Source organism: Watersipora subatra, chromosome 1 (genome assembly GCF_963576615.1).
Source record: "Watersipora subatra chromosome 1, tzWatSuba1.1, whole genome shotgun sequence".
NCBI classification, from domain to species: domain Eukaryota; kingdom Metazoa; phylum Bryozoa; class Gymnolaemata; order Cheilostomatida; family Watersiporidae; genus Watersipora; species Watersipora subatra.
Window position 1 is genome coordinate 7,397,467 of NC_088708.1, and position 22,474 is coordinate 7,419,940.

Here is a 22,474-nt window from a genome sequence, read left to right on the forward strand (position 1 = left end):
ATCCGATACTCTCACCTATCACATATGATCTGAGACTTTTACCTATCACAGATGGTCTGAGACTCTTACCTATCACAGATGATCTGAGACTATCACTTATCACCGACAATCTGAAACTCTCACGTATCACAGATGATCTGAGACTTTTACCTATCACAGATGAACTGAGACTATCACTTATCACCGACGATCTGAGACTCTCACCTATCACAGATGATCTGAGACTTACCTATCACAGATGATCTGAGACTTACCTATCACGGATTATCTGAGACTCTCACCTATCACAGAATATCTAATACTCCCACCTATCACATATGATCTGAGACTCTCACCTATCACAAATGATCTGAGACTCTCACCTATCATAAATGGTCTGAGAATCTCACCTATCACAGAATATCTGATACTCTCACTTATCACAGATGATCTGATACTCTCACCTATCACAGATGAACTGAGACTATCACTTATCACAGATGATCTGAGACTCTCACCTATCACAAATGATCTGAGACTCTCACCTATCACAGATGATCCGATACTCTCACCTATCGCAGATGATTTGAGACTCTCACCTATCACAGATGATCTGAGACTCTCACCTATCACAGATGATCTGAGACTCTCACCTATCACAGATGATCTGAGACTCTCACCTATCACAGATGAGTTGAGACTCTCACCTATCACAGATGATCTGAGACTATCACCTATCACAGATGATCTGAGACTCTCACGTATCACAGATGATCTGAGACTCTCACCTATCTTAAATGCTAACCATGACCAAGTTATGTTTTATTGCATCTTCAATGTTTACTTTCTTTTTTATTACTACTAGCACTCTGACAGTCTAGTGTGCCGTGAGAGATTATCAGGTGTAATAACTATATGCTTGATTATTCCAAAGTATAGTAAGGTGGTTTATTGGTGCTGAAGCGTCAGTCAACCAAGCTGACTGTCAAGAGTTCAAATCCTGTATTGATGCAATTTTTTTTACCCACATCCAATGATGGCTTCCGAGAGACAAACGAACTTTACCAACATCCAATGATAGCTTCCAAGAGATAAATGAACACAGCTCATATTGTACTGAAGATTTGGAATAGCACAACAAAATTAAAAAACAATAAAGTTTGAGAAGTCATAACTGAAGCTACTTAATGCAAATTTTGTTTTCCAAGAAAAGAGGAGATAACTTTTAATTTTGCAACAAAATTCTCATTCATATCAAATAACTTTAGTTTACCGTGAGCCGATACTTTTTCATATGTTTATGTTAATTTATTGTCAACATCTCAACCTATCAAACAGCTCTCATAGATATTACCTACTGACAGCTTTCCATAGATATTACCTGCAGGCAGTTTCTATTGATATTACCTAGAGACAGCTTTCCATAAATATTACCTAGAGACGGTTTTCCATAGATATTACCTACAGGCAGTTTCCATAGATATTACCTATAGGCAGTTTCCATAGATATTACCTAGAGACAGTTTCTAGAGATATTACCTACAGACAGCTTTTGATAGATATTACCTTGAGACAGCTTAGACTTGACAGCAATTCATTAAATACGCAACCCTCTGTTACCATGACAACCATACCGATGGCATTAATTATAACACTAACTTTTAAAAATGCATTTCATCTGTAGCCGTTTATCACTTTTGACTTCTGCATCTACTGATGTTTAATTGGCTTTGAAAATGTAAAACAGTGTGTTGATTGATGAATTGAATGTAAGTGAGACGAGGCTCGCTCCCCCCACTAATCACTCCCATAAATGCTAGAGAAATTATTTAGTACCCACTTACGCACCCGGGCGATAGATTAACATTTGGTAAAAAAGCTCTAAGGTGCTGATTGTAGAGCCATAATAGGCAATTCTGGCAAAGGCTGCGCAAAGAGAACATTAGAATGCCGTGATTAGCCCACCAGTCAGTATGCAGCCTCCTTGGCGCATATAAATTCTTTATAGTATTGTTTTCTTTTAATTTGCGGACCAGATAAGCGATTGCTATAAGTCCTGTTTAATCTTATTAGTCTTAAATCAAAGGTGTATATAATATTTCATTTGTCCTTTGTATTATAATTAGGCTATATATTATTGTTTACACGCTTCATGTTTATGTATTGAAAATAAAACTAGATAAACATATGTGTAAAAATATAGATCAAACTATAAAAATAACAATGCACAGGTTTAAAATTAAATATAGATAAAGACTACAAAATATTCCAGGTATATTTCAGTTTAGCCTGCACGTTTTTGTATAGCCTGTGTACCTCTGTTTATCTTGTATATCTTTGTTTAGCCTGTGTAGCTCTGTTTAGCTTGTGTACATCTCTGTTTAGCCTGTGTATCTCCATTTTGAATGTCTCTTATGCATTCATCATGATAAAATGATCAAACCGGAAGAACATAGCACACTGCTCCTAACTTTTTGCTATGTCTAAATATATCTACACAAACAGATTAAGTATTTTAACGTTGCAAAAAATATTACTTCCGAGTGTTATTTAAATATGCACTATTTGCAAAATAATATAAAGATTAAAATTTAAGAAAATTGTAGTCAGTCAAGTATACAGCTCTCTTGCCTGAACACACCTCTTACTAGGAACACTAGCCATGCATATAAGGAGTCATTTCATGATAACGAATAGCAAAAAATAATGTAATTACATGCTATCAATCCTATTAGCATCGCTGAATCTTTTACCGTGTTGATTTTTAGGCCAAACAAAGACAAATAAAACACTGGGTAATGCCAGAAAATATGTTGTAATAGCAAAAAACATAGTTTGCTGTTCAGCGCAATTAATAATAATGCATAATAACATTTTAACAACTTTATAGCGCAGGAGCTTCTGCTTGTCATTAGATGATTGTTGCTTGCGTCTGTTTGTGTGTCTCACTGATAGAGTGACGGAAGCGCAAGAGCACACAGCCATTTCACATATACCTAAAAACTTCCTGACAATTATAGTAAATTTGTACCTGTTTTTACCATTTCAAAACGACCATTTTCAGAAGTTATAGATGCTGCCGATATGGCAGAAATCCGTTGTTTCACTTTTTTATGTTTATGAAATTCAGATATAATCACTTCACATGCAAACTTTACAATATATTCAGCCAGTTTTGTTATTCGGAAGGCGATAACGGATCCGTGATAGTGCTAGTACAAGGGCAAGTTTCATGGTGATAAAAAAAATGTTCTGTTCAATGGTTCGGACTCGACAGTCTTTGCAGGAAACAGTGTTATTTCTTATATTGAAAAGTTAATGAGTAAATATGATTTACACTAATTTAAGCTATCGGTTTTTTCTGCTGGAGTCGGTAACAAAAATACATAGAAATGTAACTTTAGGATTTCATGAATCTACAAAAATCTGAAAAATATATGCTCATTTGTGCCACAGATTCTTGTGATCAAAATTTGGTACTAGAGTCATTCTGACTAATTTTGAAAAGTGTCAATAATTGATTGAACAGAATACAGCAGAGGCAGCTCTAGAGTGAGTCAATCTTAAACTACAGGCAGCGCTGCCTCTACAACTAGTTAGTCTAAGTGTTACTTATTAGCTGTTTAGTCTGCATCATCTCATTTTAGCAGAATTGTTAGTGTTCAACGTCTACCAAGACTTGGCCTGATGTATCTGATACAGCTCACTGCAATCAATTCTTATTGACTGGTGGAGAACCTGGCACCAAGAGTCCAACAGCTTGTAGCACACTAAATTCCATTGCATATCCTTCATTTCGCACATCACCGCACTTTAGTTCCTTGTGGCCTTGCTGATAGTACTTGGCTCAATATACTAGACACGGCTTTGAGATTGAACGTTGGACATGGATTGAAAAAAAAGCATTTAGCACTTTTAGGATTTTGTAGCTGGTAAAAGATGGACTTAACAAACAAAGCGAAAAACGCAGACTAGCCGAAAACGGGTACAAATTTGGTAGTACGGCGACATGACAAGAAGAGGTGTGAAGATGATCGTGCGTCCCCACTCCCTATCAGCAGCCGATGGCAGCAACAATAAAGTAAATTTAAATATTTTAGTTACAAAATAGTCAATTAAGTTTTTGTTCAGCATACTTTCTTTACGATGATCCAAATAGGAACAGAATCAACTGCCTGAGAACCGATTTGTTTTCAAAAAGTGGTGAGCACTAGAATAAATAGCATGAACACGCTGTTAACTAACCATGGCAGGAGACCAAGAACTGATTAGGCATCGATGCATGATAGACCGAGGTCGTTAAAAGAGAATAGAGTCAGGCTCTAATGCAGCTAATAACAAATTATGTCATCAGTACTAGGTCTAATGTGTTGGTACTGTTTGAAAGCTTTTCATCGCTTGTGTAACATGGCTAACTTTGCCGGTGACAAATGTTTATAAAATGTAAATTAAAAATAGAAAGGAAAAACCCTTTTTAGAAACAAAAAAAATTAAAAATGGTCTTTATTGCATGATTTTATTGGCTGATATATACGGCTAGTGTCAGCATTATTAAAAGCAGCTAGTTTATACACAGCATCCCACAAAAAGCGAACGATGAAAATTTTTTACCAAATATCAGCGGTTAAAAACGCTATAGGCCCTACTAGCTGTACATTTAGTAATGACATCACTTGACTAAAGTTACACACAAGGGTAGACATAGGTTTTAACATTTAGGTTCATAATAAAATCTCATTGACATTATTTCATTCTGAATATAAGTCGGGAAAAATCTCTTGTTTTACTAACATTGTAACAGCTGTCTTCATTAACGCGCCACAATAATATTAATAATAATTACTGCTATACTCTACATAACATATTCTGAAAGCAAATAGGCTATATCCAGATTGCTAAACTAGCAACTTCAGAGAGTTTACTCCTCTCATCTGATGTTTTGTCTCCACTGCAGAAGTTTTGTCAGCAAAGATTATAGAAATGGATTTTGGATTATTTGTGTTATTATATATAATATAATATTATTTTATATAATATCACGCTATTATATATAATATCATGGTACTATGTATAATGTCATGTTACTATGAAATATTGCATTATTAAATACATATAATGTCGTGTTGCTATATATAATATTGTGTTATTATATGCAATATTAAGTTATTATATATAAATATATAATATTTAGCACATCTTGGACTTTCCGACTCTGTAGTTTTTCTTAATGATTTCATTTAAAGTCAGCCAGTTTTTGTTACATAAAGGCTGTCATCTATCCTAGTCACCTAGGGCCTCTGGCATGCAAGGATGATTCTTGCAACAGAATATTCAAAGAGGTACGAGTAACTTAAAATTCAAAGTCGGAAGGGATCACCTCTAAAATATGATTAATAACCTATCGACCAGTTTGTATTCTATTGTCACCTGCTGCTCTGCCCTTTGGCTGAACGCGCTTTTAATAAGGTAATTTTTCACTTATTCTGGCTGTCTCACAGCATACAAACGCATACAGAAGTCTCATGAGTGTTCATAAGTGGTGGTAAAGCCTTCTTCGCTGCTAATAGGACAATCCAAGCATTTCTCAAGGTTTTTTTGCTAACTTTTTTCTACCTCCAGAAATATGCTCCATTGTTACACAAACTGATTGTCAAAGAGTATGCAGAAATCTTGGTAAAGAAAGAAGTTTTTTAAATACAGTAAAATTTTTAGAGAACATATTATATACCTAACAAAAATTCTTTAGCTGAAGTCTAAAGAATATATATAAGGAGTTTTTATATAAATAGGCGCAATTTTGATTTAATAGATAACTTCATAGATACTTCTATAAACTGTCTTGTTAAAATATATCTATGAGAGACCTCTTCGTCTCACTTATTTCTATATATTCAATTCTGTCAAATTAAAAATTTTTGTTAACTTATTTTTATTTATTTCATTTACTTACGCAAATCAAAACAATAAAACACTTGAATAATTATTTAGTTCTTATGCAGAAATTAAAATGGCTGCTCTTGAACTTTTAAAAACTAAATGAATCAAAACATAAGCTTTTGTCTACAGTTCTTTGTAATTGTTAATTTCTCTTGCTAACAATTGTGAATCATGAATAAATGTATAATCTGTATGAGACATATGAGTGTGTTCTTTCTTTATTTGTTAAAGAATAATTATATAACAGAATATTTGCCCAAAAATTATCTCAAATTGGAAGTGATATTCACTAGCTTTGTTACTGTTCAACCAAATGTTTAATTCTTAAGAAAAAAATTCTTTGTATTAAGTTTATACAAAAATAATAAGAATATTTTGCAAACAATATGCACAGTATATCACACAGTTGTTAATGTAATGATTATTAAAATACTTCCTTTCCTAATAAACGCTGTTTTAATGGCATTTAACTGTAACTGCCCCAAAAGATTTACACTAAAAATCTGGTAGGAAAACCGACCTTCTTAGTATTGTTAAAGATAATGGATGAGGCGACAGCGGACTTTGACAAATGTCAGAACTAGTCAGTTGTTAGCGTGAATGGGCCGGAAGACAAGCTGGATAATCCACATAGAGAAGGCAATGGCATGGGTCCTCACTTGGGCTCAGCCAGATGACTGAACCGTCAATGATGACTCTAAGCTTTGGTAATAGAAATAATCTGCTACCACGAGATGAATGGTTTTAATGTGGGCGCGGGTTGTGTCTAAACGGTAAATAAGAAGACGTTATGTCACTAATGCATTCTTATGCCACCATTGTGTCTGCATCACTTCCATTCATCATCACCGTGTGTAATAATATCAATGCCATACTGACTATAAAGACATTATCACGCGAGGCCATCTTTTCCTTTAGCGAAAACGCTTTTACTGAGAACATTAAAATTAATCAGAGCAAACAAGGTATAAACACTAGAGTGTCAGGTCATCCATGACAGAGAGCAAGTTCTCTCGCAATTCAAAATTTTTTTTTAAATCCACGGTAGCTGTTGCCACAAATGTGGCAGATAAGATGCATATCTGTTACGTGTAAGTTATTAACACCAGATCCTATAACCTGGGTTGCTTAATGGAGTGGGTGGCATAGGGAGCTATTCAAATTCAATAACAGAAACTAGGCATAGAATTACATCTAACTGGTTTCTAAAAAGAAGCCACAAAAAGATTCTCATGAAGTCACAAACTTCTTCACAGAAGCGAGAACTAGGTGCAGAGAGGTTCAAAGCGGTCTTTTTGACAGGGCATTTGTTATATTTCGCATAAATTAACCCAAGTTCCGCATGCTTTGCGGTGGCATATTTTTTACTTGCTTCACTGTATACAACCAAAAATCCTAGCTCTACATCCTGCAGCCATCTTTAAAGCAATATTTACCTTTATTGAAATCTACCATTTAGTATGATTTTGTGTGTAGCAAACTTGAAATAGAGGGAAATGACGAGAGAGCCTATTGGACTCATAGTACTAAGAATGTTCCGGAATTGATGATGCTGTTCTCCTGCACTGTACAGCTGGCTCACACAGTACCCGCTGAGAGTCAGTGCCTTCAGCTTGTGGAAAACGGTTCGTACCAAAAATTTGTTTTCTTTGTATGGCATTCTCAAGGAGAAAGAGTGGAGACTGGGCCAAAGAGTACTCTCTCGCTAATTAAAATGCCAACACACCTCTCCAGCAATAAAGAACTTACCCGAGCCACAACTCTCTCTGCATGAGAGTTGAAGCGACAGTGTATTTGTATAGATCTGGCCATGTCTTCAGTCAGTAATTATAAAATGATAAAAAGGAAAAAACAGATTTGTACCAAAAGACATTGAGAGCCCGGGTGTACTAACCACAGGGTCTATGTACACACTGCCGATAAGGTCAGTGCACAAAGACCTGATAAAAGCAAGACTCAAAGTTACGTGATAAAATCATTTAACCAGAGTCAGCGGGCTGCCAAGACTAAACTCAGCAGGTCAGATGGTGCAAAAGAAGTGAGTTGTGGCTAAAAAGGATCTGTGGACTGTTGTAGAAACTGCAGAGACAGAGGCAGCAGAGCCTGTTCATGTAGCAGTATTTCCTTGAGCTGCAAAGTTCGCAAGAAGACAAGCGTTGATCATGTGCTAATAGCTGTGGTAAAAGGAGAAGCTAGTGATCACGTATTTACTCATAGCGAACGCAATTAATTATGGTTACAAGATGTAACTCACTTCACGCAGTTTTGGAGATAAAAGTGCTCATAAATTGTACCAAAAAATGTTTCAGTAGCGAGATTAAACTTACCGTTACATAACTGAAGCAATATGACAGCCGTCACCCCTAATGCATCCTTGTGAGCTATTCCTAACCACTAAGTATATGGTTGGCTAGATGGAACGAGCACTTCTGCACCTGCGACCTCTAATCAGAAAAAGAGAGGAATTCATCCACGCGAAAGCATCTAAAACATTCTTTGGACACAGAAAAATTAAATTTTCAACTCACGTTGCTATTTGTCCAACAATATCACATATTGACGCACTACTGTATATAAAGTGTAACACCATTGGATACCCAATTCTAAATACTTTTATTTGGGAGAACTAGGTGAGAAAGAACCACCATATTATTTCAGATAACGAAAAATAACTGTCGGATTGTGGGATTACTTGATTCTCATCAGCTTATGAATCTTTCAAAACTAAAGCAGAATTTTCTTCAACTTATTGTGACTTATGACCTTTGACCTTTGACATGACCACGCCACAAGACATCATTTTCTACTTGTTTAGGAATATCATATGCCCCATACTCAAGAATGTTAATGACTTCACTCAGCGAGTGTTGTTTAGTTTTTTGTCCACTTTAGCGGGAGGTTACACTTCGCTGCCATACCTAAAGCTCTCTGTTTACGTTACGATTACATTGTTACGACATATAACTACAAGGATCTTATATGACCTCGACTAAGGTTGGACAGACAGGAGTTGTACCTTAATAGAATGGTTTGACGCAGCGTTGAGACGGCGGCGCACCGTATACTGCTCCTAGTTGTGATTCTAATTTATAGCTCGGTAAAAATCTAGTAATCATTTCGTTACATATAAGGTAAAGGAATAGCACCTGGGCAACAGTTTGTAAAATAATAATTGTGAAAATACCACAGCTGAGCTCCAAATCTATAATGTGTTATCAGCAAGCTTATACTTTCATGTGTAAAGTAGGCCTAATACCCAAAATCATTGTGTTAACCAGATAATTAGACTAGCCTTTGAGAAATGTACTGCGTTACAAAAGATTATATATATATATATAATATATAGTATATAGTATATGTGGTTTACGCTGTAAAGTAAAGTGCTCAATAATCGAGTCAATTAGAGCTGTGTATGAAGTTTATTAAAAACTACAGGTTAAAATCATTACTACTATTAGTTTCATGCAATCGTGTTGCAATCTTCAGGTAGAATCTTCAGGTTTCTGCCTGAAGATTGCAACGCGATTGCATGAAACAAATAGTAGTAATGATTTTAACCTGTATTTTTTAATAAACTTCATACTATATAATATATATATATAACAAAAGATTATATAAATCTAAACTAAAAGTAAAGAATATAATTTTCAAATGCAAGACTGTAAAAGGCATCAAGCGCAACCGAAGAGAACATAATATAAATAAAGGAGTTGGTGGAGCAGCAGGCAGTCAGAGAGTGATTTTTAGGATGTTGCTGGTGGTAGCTCACCACAAGCAATAAGCTTGTAATATATGAGTAGATTTGTGCAATCTATGGCGAGGAAACAATATGCTATACCAAGGAATTTATTTAATAAATTATTTTAAATTACTTCTGCTTTATTTTCTTCAGCCTGTTTTATGTTTTTATTTATGAATTTAGGCCTAGCATTGTTTCAGAGATTAAACCAAGGAAAGCCTATAAGCATCCGTTCAGCTAAATTCAATGAGTAACGTGTTATTCAACGCAGTACCCTGCTAAAGAGGTGTGTTAACAGTAGTTATAGGTATACTAACAGTAGATATAGATATGTTAATAGTAGACACCCATATATTAACATTGGAGAAATATATGTTAATATAGTAGAAGTAAGCTAACAGCAGATATAGTTATGTTAGCTGTAGATATAAGTATGTTAACAATAATCATCAGTATGTTAGCAACAAATTTAGCTATGTTAACAGTAAACATAGCTATGTTAATAGTAAACATAGCTATGTTAACAGTAAACATAGCTATGTTAACAGTAAACATAGCTATGTTAACAGTAAACATAGCTATGTTAACAGTAAACATAGCTATGTTAACAGTAAACATAGCTATGTTAACAGTAAACATAGCTATGTTAACAGTAAACATAGCTATGTTAATAGTAAACATAGCTATGTTAATAGTAAACATAGCTATGTTAACAGCAGATGCAGCAAAGCTAATATTAAATGTAGGTATGTTAACATTAAAAGGAAGTATGTTAACACGGGTTGTTGCCAGTCATTATACTAATCACAACTGACTGTCTTACTTTAATGGAAGTTAAACAAAAAAACTCAAAAAGACAAGGTCACAATTTATGGTGAGAACATGCCTAGTAGGAAATAGTATTATTTGTTATGACACTTGGTACGGTCATCACATGGCAAAAATAGTAAGTCAAGATACTGGTGACCTCTGGTTAATAATTGGGATAGATGGGACTAGCCTGTCGACTGGTGCTAACAAAATTGTAATTACAGGTTATTCGATAGCCTCATCAAAAGCATGTCATTATCTGTCAGGCTCACCCCTCTTTCTCGCTCTCCTTCCCTGAACAAGGAAAGAATTGCCATGCGAGGACCAACCATGCATTCTGAGTCTGCTAGATCACTTGAGAGAAGGCAGATGAGCGTATCAAGGAGAGCGTAAGTAGCCAATGAGAGCCCAGCTAGAGCAACCCTCTGAGTTTTGGTTAGATTGGTATATGTGTGAGCAGAAGGGCAAAGGTGGCAAATGCCTGTAGATCTTTGAAACGCAAGGATGACTTCTACAGCGGCATATTATAGGTAAGTACATAGCTCACTTTTTAAAAGTGTTTTTTAGCTGCGGTAGCAAGTATTGCTTTTTGTACGCTATAGAAATGACTCCCCTAATTGCAGCGAGAGATACGCTAATAAATACATTATTTATCAGAGGAACTTAAACCTAGCGGTAGTCAGGAAAGAGTTGCAAGCATTTCCATAGCATTGCGATGAACTCGTTGTTGGAAAGTAGGCTATTACTGGCCTTTGTTTTATGACCACCAAATTATTTGCAAACCACTAATTCAAAACTATGCAAATATTTCCTGTTACAGCCAAATTAGCCCAAAATGAAACGACTCGTACAATGTAACAGTTTACATAAATTTAAATATGATTATAATATGGCTTCAAATGAATTATTCCAGTTTTCAAGCCAGCTTATCTGACAACAATAATTTTCTTTCGCTAGTCACTACTCGAAGTGATCTCATCAATCACTCATTTGATCATAGGATCTAATGAGACAGACTATGGCTACCGCGCCTTGCTGTATCTTGCTGTGTCTTCCTGCGCTATCAATCTACATACATGGAACACCTCAAATCACTCACTAGATTTCCTACATTTAGTAACTGATGTGTTTAGTTAAAGTAGGGATGCAGGTTCATCTTTTTTCATTTGATGAAAGATAAAATCAGTTTATAAATGAGTAGTTTAAGTAACATATACGGTGTCTCGCGGTTCTCTGGCGCTCAGCTCGCACCCTGGGACTCGCTTACCCTATAGATATAAGCCGTAGGAATTCCTTGATTGCCGATGTTGCCCTCGGTAAGGTGATTAGTTTTCACCACCATCAAAGCCTCTCTGTTGGTTGCATTTGGTGATCCATTTAATCTTAGCGGATTAACAGACCTAGGTCTTATTAGCTAATTACTTGATAATTCTGGTACAGAGAATTATTCCTCTGAATCAGTACTGCTGCGAAGAGCCTCTGCACCAGGCTGAAATGTGTGGGTGTACCCATCATTCCTTTTAGGTCAACTTTGATCTATTTTTCTTGCATTTTGGCTCAAGATCAGCTATTCATTTTTGGACTATTTGCTGTCATTATATTAAAGATGATATTGTTACTTTAGAAACAGCCAGCATGTAGATAAATAACATATATGTTGTAGCATGCCTCTACCTACAACCTTACCCTCAGACTATAGCAAAACGTCTGCTCTTGATATGTCAAATCACTACTATAACTCGGAGCCTGGCAAGTACTCCTCGCCGCCGAGGGCCGGAGATGCGCTTCCCTACAGCGTGGCCTCGTTGCCTAACGGAGAAAATGCTGGTATCGTTGCTCAAGCTCATGTCGCCGGCATGTTTCCAAGATTTCCAATTTATGACCGTCTAGACATCCCAAAACCTGGTTACGAAGCAGAAAATCTCAGTACAACAGAGGCGTTTATGCGGTCGTATAGTACTAGTAGCAATGGGAGTTGTCCCAATCCATACTCTCCTCAGGAAAGACTCCATCCACCTGTACATCAACAGACAACAAGAGCAATCCCTCCAGGAGCCTACCCTTCACAAGCGGTCATGTCCAACACAAACCCGGCCGGTGTGCCGATATATCCTTGGATGCGTTCAAACATAAGTGGTAAGTTGTAGACGAGATATGGAACTGTTTTATTGTCGTATAACAACTAGCAGCTTGAAATATTTTTATTTCTAGCTCAAGGCTTTAGCTTGCAGACAACTGACCTCATTTGAGAGATTAGGTGTTATATCAGCCGCAACCATGTGATCCATGCTCCATGTACCTTAAGTACACAATTTTTTGCTCTCTGTAAAATATTGATTAAATAAATGAGCAAATCAGAATGCTAGAAACTGTGCTTTTAATCACAAGAAGGTGAAACGCCATCATAATCTGTATATATATGGTCATATGTCAATATTATTTTATTAAAATTATATTTGCTTACCACGGACACAAGGAGACATTAATGCAATTTCGTTAACAGTGGATTAATATATTATTAATATTTTTAAGAAATAGCGTTAGAACTAACGGTTATCAATATGCCAAACTAATTACCACACTATTCTGTCAAATTTATTTATTAATAAATTATATATAGCATACTACATACATCATTATTACACCAATAACAGTAAAGATAATGTATGTAATACTAATATATCTGTTTTGTTCCAGACTTGACTGGCTATGAACAGAAGCGTACCAGGCAGACATACACACGCTACCAGACTTTAGAACTCGAGAAGGAATTTCACTATAACCGATATCTGACGAGACGGCGTCGGATAGAAATCGCTCACACACTCGGGCTAACTGAGAGACAAATAAAGATTTGGTTTCAAAATCGACGAATGAAATGGAAGAAGGAAAACAATATACCAAAATTGACTGGCCCAAACCAAAAACTAGATTTACCAAACAAATCCGAGCCTAACAGCCCACAGTCGGGTAGCATGGATTGACGAGGGGAGGATAGGCCCTCCCTGAATTGACATTACCTCAGCTCATAGGCCTAGGCCTTAGCCCAACTCTCTAAGAGCTGTGTTGAGCTGCAAACCATTATTTATTGGCCTTTGCTGTTCTCACTGACAGCATTCGACCTACAAGCTATCACACTGGAGAATTATCTTCCACGGCCGACTCAATCAAATTTTGAAAAGCTCAAAATTATTAAAATCGACGAAAGTTTAAGAAACTGTCGGGTCAGGTACAGGATGTCTCCACACATTGCTCAATGCGGGCGACTGGCTAACAAGGTCAACAACCTCTTTCTTATCATAATTATTTCTATTCATTATTAATTACTTTGTTTCACGCTGCGGCTAAGCTAAAAAACTTTTTCAATCAATTTTAGTCATAATAGTGTATTTTTTCTGAGATAGGCTTTTTTTTAGTTTTTTGATGCTTTAGTCGGAGTAGAGTTGGTATGTGTTACTAAAGTAGATCTCATTTAGTCAAACTTCATGTTCAGCCCAGCAAATAGAATCTCTTACCATGTGCAATATTATTAGAGGACAAGCCCTAGCTGACTGCACCTCAAATGCAAATTATTTTTGCTATCAATGTTCTCCTATTTTTTACTCTGCCAAGCCTCAATTGTTTTTGTTATCCGCTGGTTTGTGATAAAAGCACACACTTTGTATATTTTGTAAAGTAGTAAGGGCAGCGTCTGCTGTTCGAATAAACATCTCATTCAATATATTAAACTAGTTCTTATTATTTATTCGTGTTACCTAAAGTTTTTTATTTTAATGTGTTATTTTTACCTCAGATGTTTGAGAATGTTGGTAATTAGACAGGTAATGACGCATACAGACTTGTCAGTACAAGTGGTGATTTATGCTTGCCTCTATCTATGTCCATCTAAGATGATGTAACTTACGAAAGCAGAAGTTATAGGCGTAAGTCTCACTGTGAATAGAGATGAAAAATAACAAAACATGCCTGAAGTGTAAATATATGTAATCTTAGAATGAGTGGTCGATTCTTATATGTAACTCCAGTCAAATTAGTATCGACCTTGACCTTTGTGTCATATATGCTACTTTGTTCAAGCAATCTAATGCATTTTAAGTAGCTCACACATTCTCTGTTTTGCAGTGTCTTTTTTAGTTTACAGCAACAATAATTACTAGTTGAGCAAGATACAGTTCTAAAAGTTCTACAAGCAGACTGCCTTGTATCTGTTAATTGCCAAAACATGATAAACTGCCAAAACCTGGTATGTCCATATTATGTTTTCACTTAACAGTGCGATATATGTTTATATATATCATCATAGCTGTGCCTTTCAAGAATATGACCGTAAAAACCGTCATTTCATCATCGCAACTCGGAGATACTTTTGGTGTGATAGCTGTTAGCATCGATGGCTTGGTGGTTCCCTGAATCATATCAGACAAGAAATTTAAAAAATAGTAAATGCTCAGGAAATATCTCAAACTCTTTACTTGGTAAAACGTGAAGTAACTAATAAAACCGCTGTAGGGCAATATATTTATTAAGATTGATGGCCTTGTTGACAGAGTGGCATGCAGGTACAGGTGCTCAGAAAGACACGTGCATGCTAGCTTGTACCTCAGTGATTAAGCGCTGCAGTGCGATCAAGTACCACCGCAACTTTAAGCTCCGTTTAAGTCTGTGGGATATTTAGAAAAGTAGAGTAAGATGACCAGAGCTTGGAAGACAAATATATTTCAATTATTCAATTTGCAAATATGGCAGCATTCGGTCAGACATTTAGACCTGGTTCGTGGACACTGTATACATCTACTTACCAATTTCATACTTTTTATGACGATGCAGTATAACACAGGCTCTTTTTTACACTTACCGAAGGAGTCTATGAAGGAGATTACCAAAGACAATCAGACAAGAAAATTAAAAGTTTTCACAATCAAATTAAATAATAAGTTTCTTGTGATCACACTTTGACGTAAATCCATCATTTCTCTTTAGTAAAGCATCTGCAGATATACCTGCTATCGATAAGTTGTTTAGTAAATTTGCCACTTGGCAAAATGTAAATATATACAGAAAAACTAACCTGACCAAAAAATAATCTTTTCAAAAAAAGTTTTTTAAAATTTATCTTGTATTTATGAAGTCAAGCCTCTTAGTACATGCGGTGTACAAATCTCCTGTTTACATTAGAGTGTAAACACTGTTGATATAAATACTGTTCATAAACTTTCAGTAATGTCATAAAATGTACCACTATACAGCTGAAGATATTAACAAAACAATGTTAGCTATAGCCAGTTTCCTCTAAAAATTAATTATTAGTAAGCCAGATTACATTCACTTGGAAAAGTCACATTATGGTACTAGCAGGTGAGATATGTGTCATCTTTAAAAAACAACCTCTATTCCTATTGGTCTATTGATTTTAACAAATAATTTCAACTCAGCGGAGATGATATGATGGCTAGTAGAATTATTGCAGTTGATGCAGGCACAACTTGCTGTTTATGCTTATGGAATTTACCATATCAATATGGAAGTGCCAAATCACTGACTAGATAGTCTAGTATAAATATTCCTTGAAACTATTAAAAAAGTGAGCTATATTATTAATAAAAATACAACATCAGTAAAAGTTGTAATGAAATATAAAAAAGATAATGAAACATTTACGTTGTATATATCTCTACATGTTTGGATATACACAAAAATGTTAGAAATCGCTAGAGAGGTGTAATGTGTGCTATACAAAGAGGCATTGTATTAAATGCTTCTATTCAAGCTAGATGTTTGCTCCCGCTCTGAACTTCTAGTTGTAAGCTTTGCTGTTATAATGACTCAAAACAAATGCTTCAATTTCAATAACTAAAGATTTTAACTGAGTTCAGAGTTCTCAAGGTAGCTAAGACTGAGTTCAATTGTAGCAAATTCTTATTATTATGATTATTATTACTATTTCTATTATTATTATGATTTCCCTTTCTCAGTTCTCTCCTCATAGCAAAGTAAGAGTGTTCAAACTATCTATGAAAAATTAAATATATTTCGATAAAGTATTATTTATATTTGTTTTGACAGAGTAACAGTTTTATTCGCAAGTCTTCTAGTACCTGATTGCTAAGTTTTGATGCGCAAATAATTATTTTATAAAGTTTCTACCAATGTAAAACTTTGATGGTATCTTGTTTATAAATATCTGAGGAGGCTAGGAAAAGGGCAGTTGAGCAAAGCTTGATGAGTTAATGGTTAGAGATTACACAGAATAGTAGCAAAAACAACACAGCATGAGTCATAGTAACTAGATATATGAGTCATTTGAGAGCTTGAACAAGGGTATGAGATTGCATGATTATATGTGAACACACCATAAGCCATGATTATATGTGAACACACCATAAGCCATGATTGTATGTGAACATACCATAAGGCATGATTGTATGTGAACTCACCATAAGCAATGATCATATGTGAACACACCATAAGTTATGATCATATGTGAACACACCATAATCCATGATTATATGTGAACTCACCATAAGCAATGATTGTATGTGAACACACCATAAGTTATGATCATATGTGAACACACCATAAGCCATGATTGTATGTGAACACACCATAAGTTATGATCATATGTGAACACATCATAATCCATGATTGTATGTGAACACACCATAAACAATGATTGTATGCAAACACACCATAAGCCATGATTGTATGTGAACACACCATAAGCCATGATTATATGTGAACTCACCATAAGCAATGATTGTATGTGAACACACCATAAGTTATGATCATATGTGAACACACCATAATCCATGATTATATGTGAACACACCATAAGCCATGATTGTATGTGAACACACCATAAACAATGATTGTATGCAAACACAACATAAACAATGATTGTATGTGAACACACCATAAACAATAATTATATGTGAACACACCATAAACATCCTCTCAGATTCAATCAAAATGCAAGACTCTCTAGAGATATAATTTATGATAATATTTATGATCTTGTAGTGATAATCAAGTTAATCTGTGATGGGAAATTCAGCAATAAATCAAGTATTAACAATTAAAATATCATCAACAATGCACTAACTTCTCCAGGATTTATTCAAGTTGAGCATAGATTGTGTCAACAATAACTACTTGACGCACGCACTCGTAGCTTAAACAGGACAGCACAATCGGGTAAAACCTGTTGTCAGACATTCTCATCTTAACACATAACTATTCTCTTAAGAGCTGTTTTAGAAGCAGCAAGGTTAATTGCTTTAGAGATTCCGCTTCTTCACTATTCTATGAGCATTTCATGCGCTGCATACGATAGCCTAAGAGAAGAGGCGTAGAGTAGAATATTTTTTGATCACACTGCAGATTTCACCATTAAGACGCGGAACTCCTTAGGTTGAATCGAACCAACACGGCCTCTCACTCTACTAGTACAACTCAATAGCGCAAGGATAACTGCTATGTCTACGCTGTAATTATCAATTGACATAACGTAATGCATACCTCTTGGATTATATGCAGTGATAGCACAACTCCAACATACAATTGTATTTCCACTCAGATTTCTCTTGATCTATTGCTCAACTTTTTCAACTGTTGCTTAACATGTTTACAGCGAAAATAGAATGAAATAATTTCACAATAATTTACAGAGCTACATAATGTCTAGCAGCAAGCATACAGGAAACGTGTGGAAGTTTCTAGACTGCAGGCTGCATAAACCTGAGGATTTCGCTAAGTGCAGTCTGAGCAGGCCAGCTTATACTACTAATAATCAACATAAGTCCCCTGGTGACTATACCTGCTCCGTTTGATCTAGAATAAAAAAGGCACTCGATGCCAAGCCGAGTGTGAGACGGGTTGTGAGACACGGTGCTGGGTGTGATGAGATGATTCAACGCAACAAAAGCTTGTGTTCATATAATACGATATCGCGAGCTCGATTTCTGGCACAGAGACAAGGGAAGGAGGAACGATTCTGCGTGTTCATTTAGCTCGGAGGCATTAATCAGCAGACTGCTCACCGTCTGTCACTCTGGCTTCTACTTCACTGATCCCGTGATTAATTCTTTCTTTGATCTTCAGCGCGTGTAGCCTAGATTGTCTTGTTGCGGTTTCACTAGCATTTTTAATGGTGTGGCTTGTTCTCAAAGCAGAGCTTCGCCCGAGAAACATCTATTTCAATGTTGACTTTTACATCGCTCTTTATCTCTAATAGAGCAATTATTGCATTCTGTATTATTTTCGCGCAGATTTGTAACATAAAAGGCCGTAATGACATTTTGTTATAATAATTAAACTTCATTAGCGAATGCCATTTCCTTCATCAAATGCTTCACCATCTGCCTTTTCAAGATCTATTCTCAGAATTGCCAAAACTTCAAGCTAAAACACGGGCTTTCAGAGACGCGTAACGTCGCGGACTTTGATCAAAGTAAATTTACAATCTTTTGACTTGAGGTTATTGAACAAAATATTATGTAGAAATGATAAAGTTATATATTTATTTTTGTTGTTGTATGTTTCACCTAAAGACTAGGGTCAATGATAGCTGCATTAACAAACTTCTGGAACACAGGTCAGCTTTTATATTTCAAGAAGAATATATATGATATGAATAACTATAGAAGTCTTTAAGGTCGCTGAATGTCAAGGACATAATACTGCCAATATAAATGCATTGCGTCTACATACTAGAGACAGGTGCAATGAATCATCAAACAGAAGAAACAGGCTTGAGCACTTACAACAGCTGTAAGTCAGAATGTCTAAATTCAAAGTCCCATGTCCAGTAAAACTACAACTTGTTTGTTTAGCGTGCTGATTGTACGCTGGCTATTGGCAAGTTCTAAAACACATGTAGAAAGAACAGAAACATTATATTGAGGTTTTGTTACAAACCCTTAACACTTCCGCATACATTAAGCGCTAGAAAGAGTGAAACCCCCCAAAATTCTATGCGAAGCTAGCTGGGTTATCATTCGCTACAAACATTTGATACTAAAAGAACCAATTAATAACTTTCATTAGACTCTGTTTGCAGCCAATTTACTTTAGAGCTCATGGATATTTTCCTTTGAAAACCTGGTCTTCACAAACTGCGCATTGAGCTCTTCTTTTGTTCCAGTTTCAATAACATAAAGCCACATGCATAAGTATACTTATATTATAACATATGCAGGAACAACCCATAACTAATCTATAGGTATAATTATGTTACTGTAGAAAATGTGCGACGTGAGAATTTTGCAAACGATGACTCATATTTTAGGCAACTACAAACAGCATAAAAAGAAATGCATTGTATTAATTTATGTAAAAGACAACTTGAAGACTTGAATTATATGTGAAAAGCAAATTAACAAGTTAAAAATCAGTAAAAAAACTGTTTTTTGTTATTCCTGTAACTTACTGCAATGTAAACAGAAGAGTAGGTTTGGCAAGGTGCAGATTCAATGTAACTTAGTCTAACGTAAACTAGATAGGATTTAAAGCAATTTATTTATATATGTAATTAACACTGTGTTTTAATTATAACATATCATTTTTGTGTTTTATATTTGTCTCTCACCAGCTTTTTTATGTTTACTTGTAAAACTGTTTCAATAAATCTTAAGCTAAGTACGTTAAAAATTACTTCTGATATAGAAAATATATTTGCTCAAATTTAACATTACAGAGGAGATCGTAATCAAGGTTTAATTGTACGTTGATTTTAAAACTAATATCTGATTCGTTTCCCTTGTTTACCTTTTATGTAGAGTGTATTCAAGTGTTATTAACTAATCATCTAATCTGCTATCCATATAAGCATACGAAAAATTTTCAAGTTTATATTACTTTTATATTGATAGATGAATAAAATGGAATTTCAGTTTCAGGCGCTGTTTATAAAATGTTTAAAAAATTGATCAAACTAAAGTATAGATTCCAGCTACAACAAACTAAGTTGACAGTTGCACTCGTGCAATAGTGTTAGAATATTACTCATATTGATAGGCATTTTAGGCATAATACACTTATATTCTTCAGCGTAGTATGTCCAAAAGTTGAGGGACAATAGCCGAGTACCCACAACTATGTTGGTAGTAAGGCTAGTTGTTCCAATGAACATTGAACAGTCTCAAACAAATTTCTACAAAACCTTCAAACAAAAAATGATATTGACCTTGGACTTAACTATGCTTTTTGCCCATAGACTAAACTATGCTTTTTGCCCATAGACTAAACTATGTTTGTTGCCCATAGACTAAACTATGTTTGCTGCCCATAGACTTAACTATGTTTGTTGCCCATAGACTTAACTATGCTTGTTGCCCATAGACTAAACTATGGTTGTTGCCCATAGACTTAACTATGTTTGTTGTCCATAGACTTAACTATGCTTATTGCCCATAGACTTAACCATGCTTGTTCCTAGAGTTAAGAGACTACTACATAGCTATAACAACAGTATTTCACATTCTTCATTGGCTTCTGCTGCCGCTCATGCTCTAGAGTGAATGGTGATAAATTGTTTCAAGGGGAGATCGTTCTTACTTAATTAAACAAGGTTATCTGTTCTGGAATCATCTGTGTAGACTTTGCCAAGCTGTATGCAATATTTCTAGAAAAGCGCCAGAGAAGCAAACGCATTTGTATCGACTTCCTGCTTAGCGATTCGTCCACGTTTGCCTCATTTCGAACTTAGTGCGGAATGCTTCCCATTAAGTTTTATTCTCAGTAAATTAGTTTTAATAAAATAATTTAAACATTTATATAAATTATGTGTAGACATGTGATGACGAATCGTCTAATGACGGTGCAGCTAATTAACAGGTTATATTGTCAGCGCGATTAATTGCAAGGTCGTTCTGTTTGATATTATCATCTATCAATGTGCAAGGTACATTCTAACCAATGCTAACCAGGCATTGAACGGGAGAGATTAAATCTTACCATCATGCTTCCATAAGGTTTATGGGTCTTACCCCATTAGACTCTACATCAATCAGCTTTATCATCCGCTACCAACTTTCATTAATATTTTAGCCATTGGCCTCTTTCAATCATTTTTTAATATATATTCTTTTACGAGAATAAAATTACACATAAAATATACACTCTAATTGGTAAATCATACTTCATTTTACAAATAGAATCCCTTATATGAAATACGAGTATACAATTTATACTAAGAACCTGCGGGCTACTCTGTTTCACATGGCTGGAAAACAAATGGCCTTTCAGGTGATACTTGAATCATATTTCATAATGGATCTCAGCAGGTCACTATAGTTCTGGTTCAGTAGCATCTCATAACCTCGCTTAAAAGCTTGTCTGCTCAAGAATTACTAATACCAACAATGTTCTGTGTATAGTTGTACTTATGTGTAGACAATGTGATTGCCCAACATTAGGGTTACCTAAGAAGCCACAACAGTTCTGACAGATATTAGAACTTGAATTACCTCTAGCAGACATAAAACCTTCATGGAGCATAAACTTTTATAGCATTTTCAAGACTCGAATGCTCATCCTTTAAGATAGTATTAGTGTTTTTATTGTGAGCACAAATAATGTATGCCGGGCCACCGGAGTTGTCTATGCCCACCCAACAAAACAGTTCTAGCTAGACCACCAAGGTAGTCTATATTACATCATCAAAAGATCTACCCTGAACTGTCGGATCAGTCTATGTTAGACCACTGAAATAATCCATTGCAAACAACAGAAAGTGTTTTCGTTAGACAATCAAACCAGACTACATGTATGTTAGATTACCGAGGTAGTATTTGCTAAACCACTAATCTGATGTTTTTTAGATTATCACAGAGGTCTATGCCGGGCTACCAGAGTAGCCCATGATAGCCTGCTATCATCGGACCTTAATTTAATACACGTAATGTTGTCAAAAACCCTAATAACATACAACCATATAGGTATGCAGTAGATTAGTTCAATTTTTATACCATCTAGTTCTTCCTAAAACCTGCGGAGTACGATACAGCAGAACAT

The 22,474-nt window shown here is 35.4% G+C and overlaps 1 protein-coding gene across 1 annotated transcript; it reads left to right on the plus strand.

The window, feature by feature from the left end:
• The first annotated feature begins 10,917 nt into the window (after positions 1–10,917).
• Positions 10,918–14,323, plus strand: LOC137400903 (homeobox protein Hox-B7-A-like). The gene is made up of 3 exons (XM_068087570.1): positions 10,918–10,995; positions 12,129–12,601; positions 13,163–14,323. The coding sequence occupies exons 1-3, from the start codon at positions 10,970–10,972 to the stop codon at positions 13,447–13,449; spliced, it is 786 nt and encodes a 261-aa protein (XP_067943671.1). The 5' UTR covers positions 10,918–10,969; the 3' UTR covers positions 13,450–14,323.
• Positions 14,324–22,474: the final 8,151 nt, after the last annotated feature.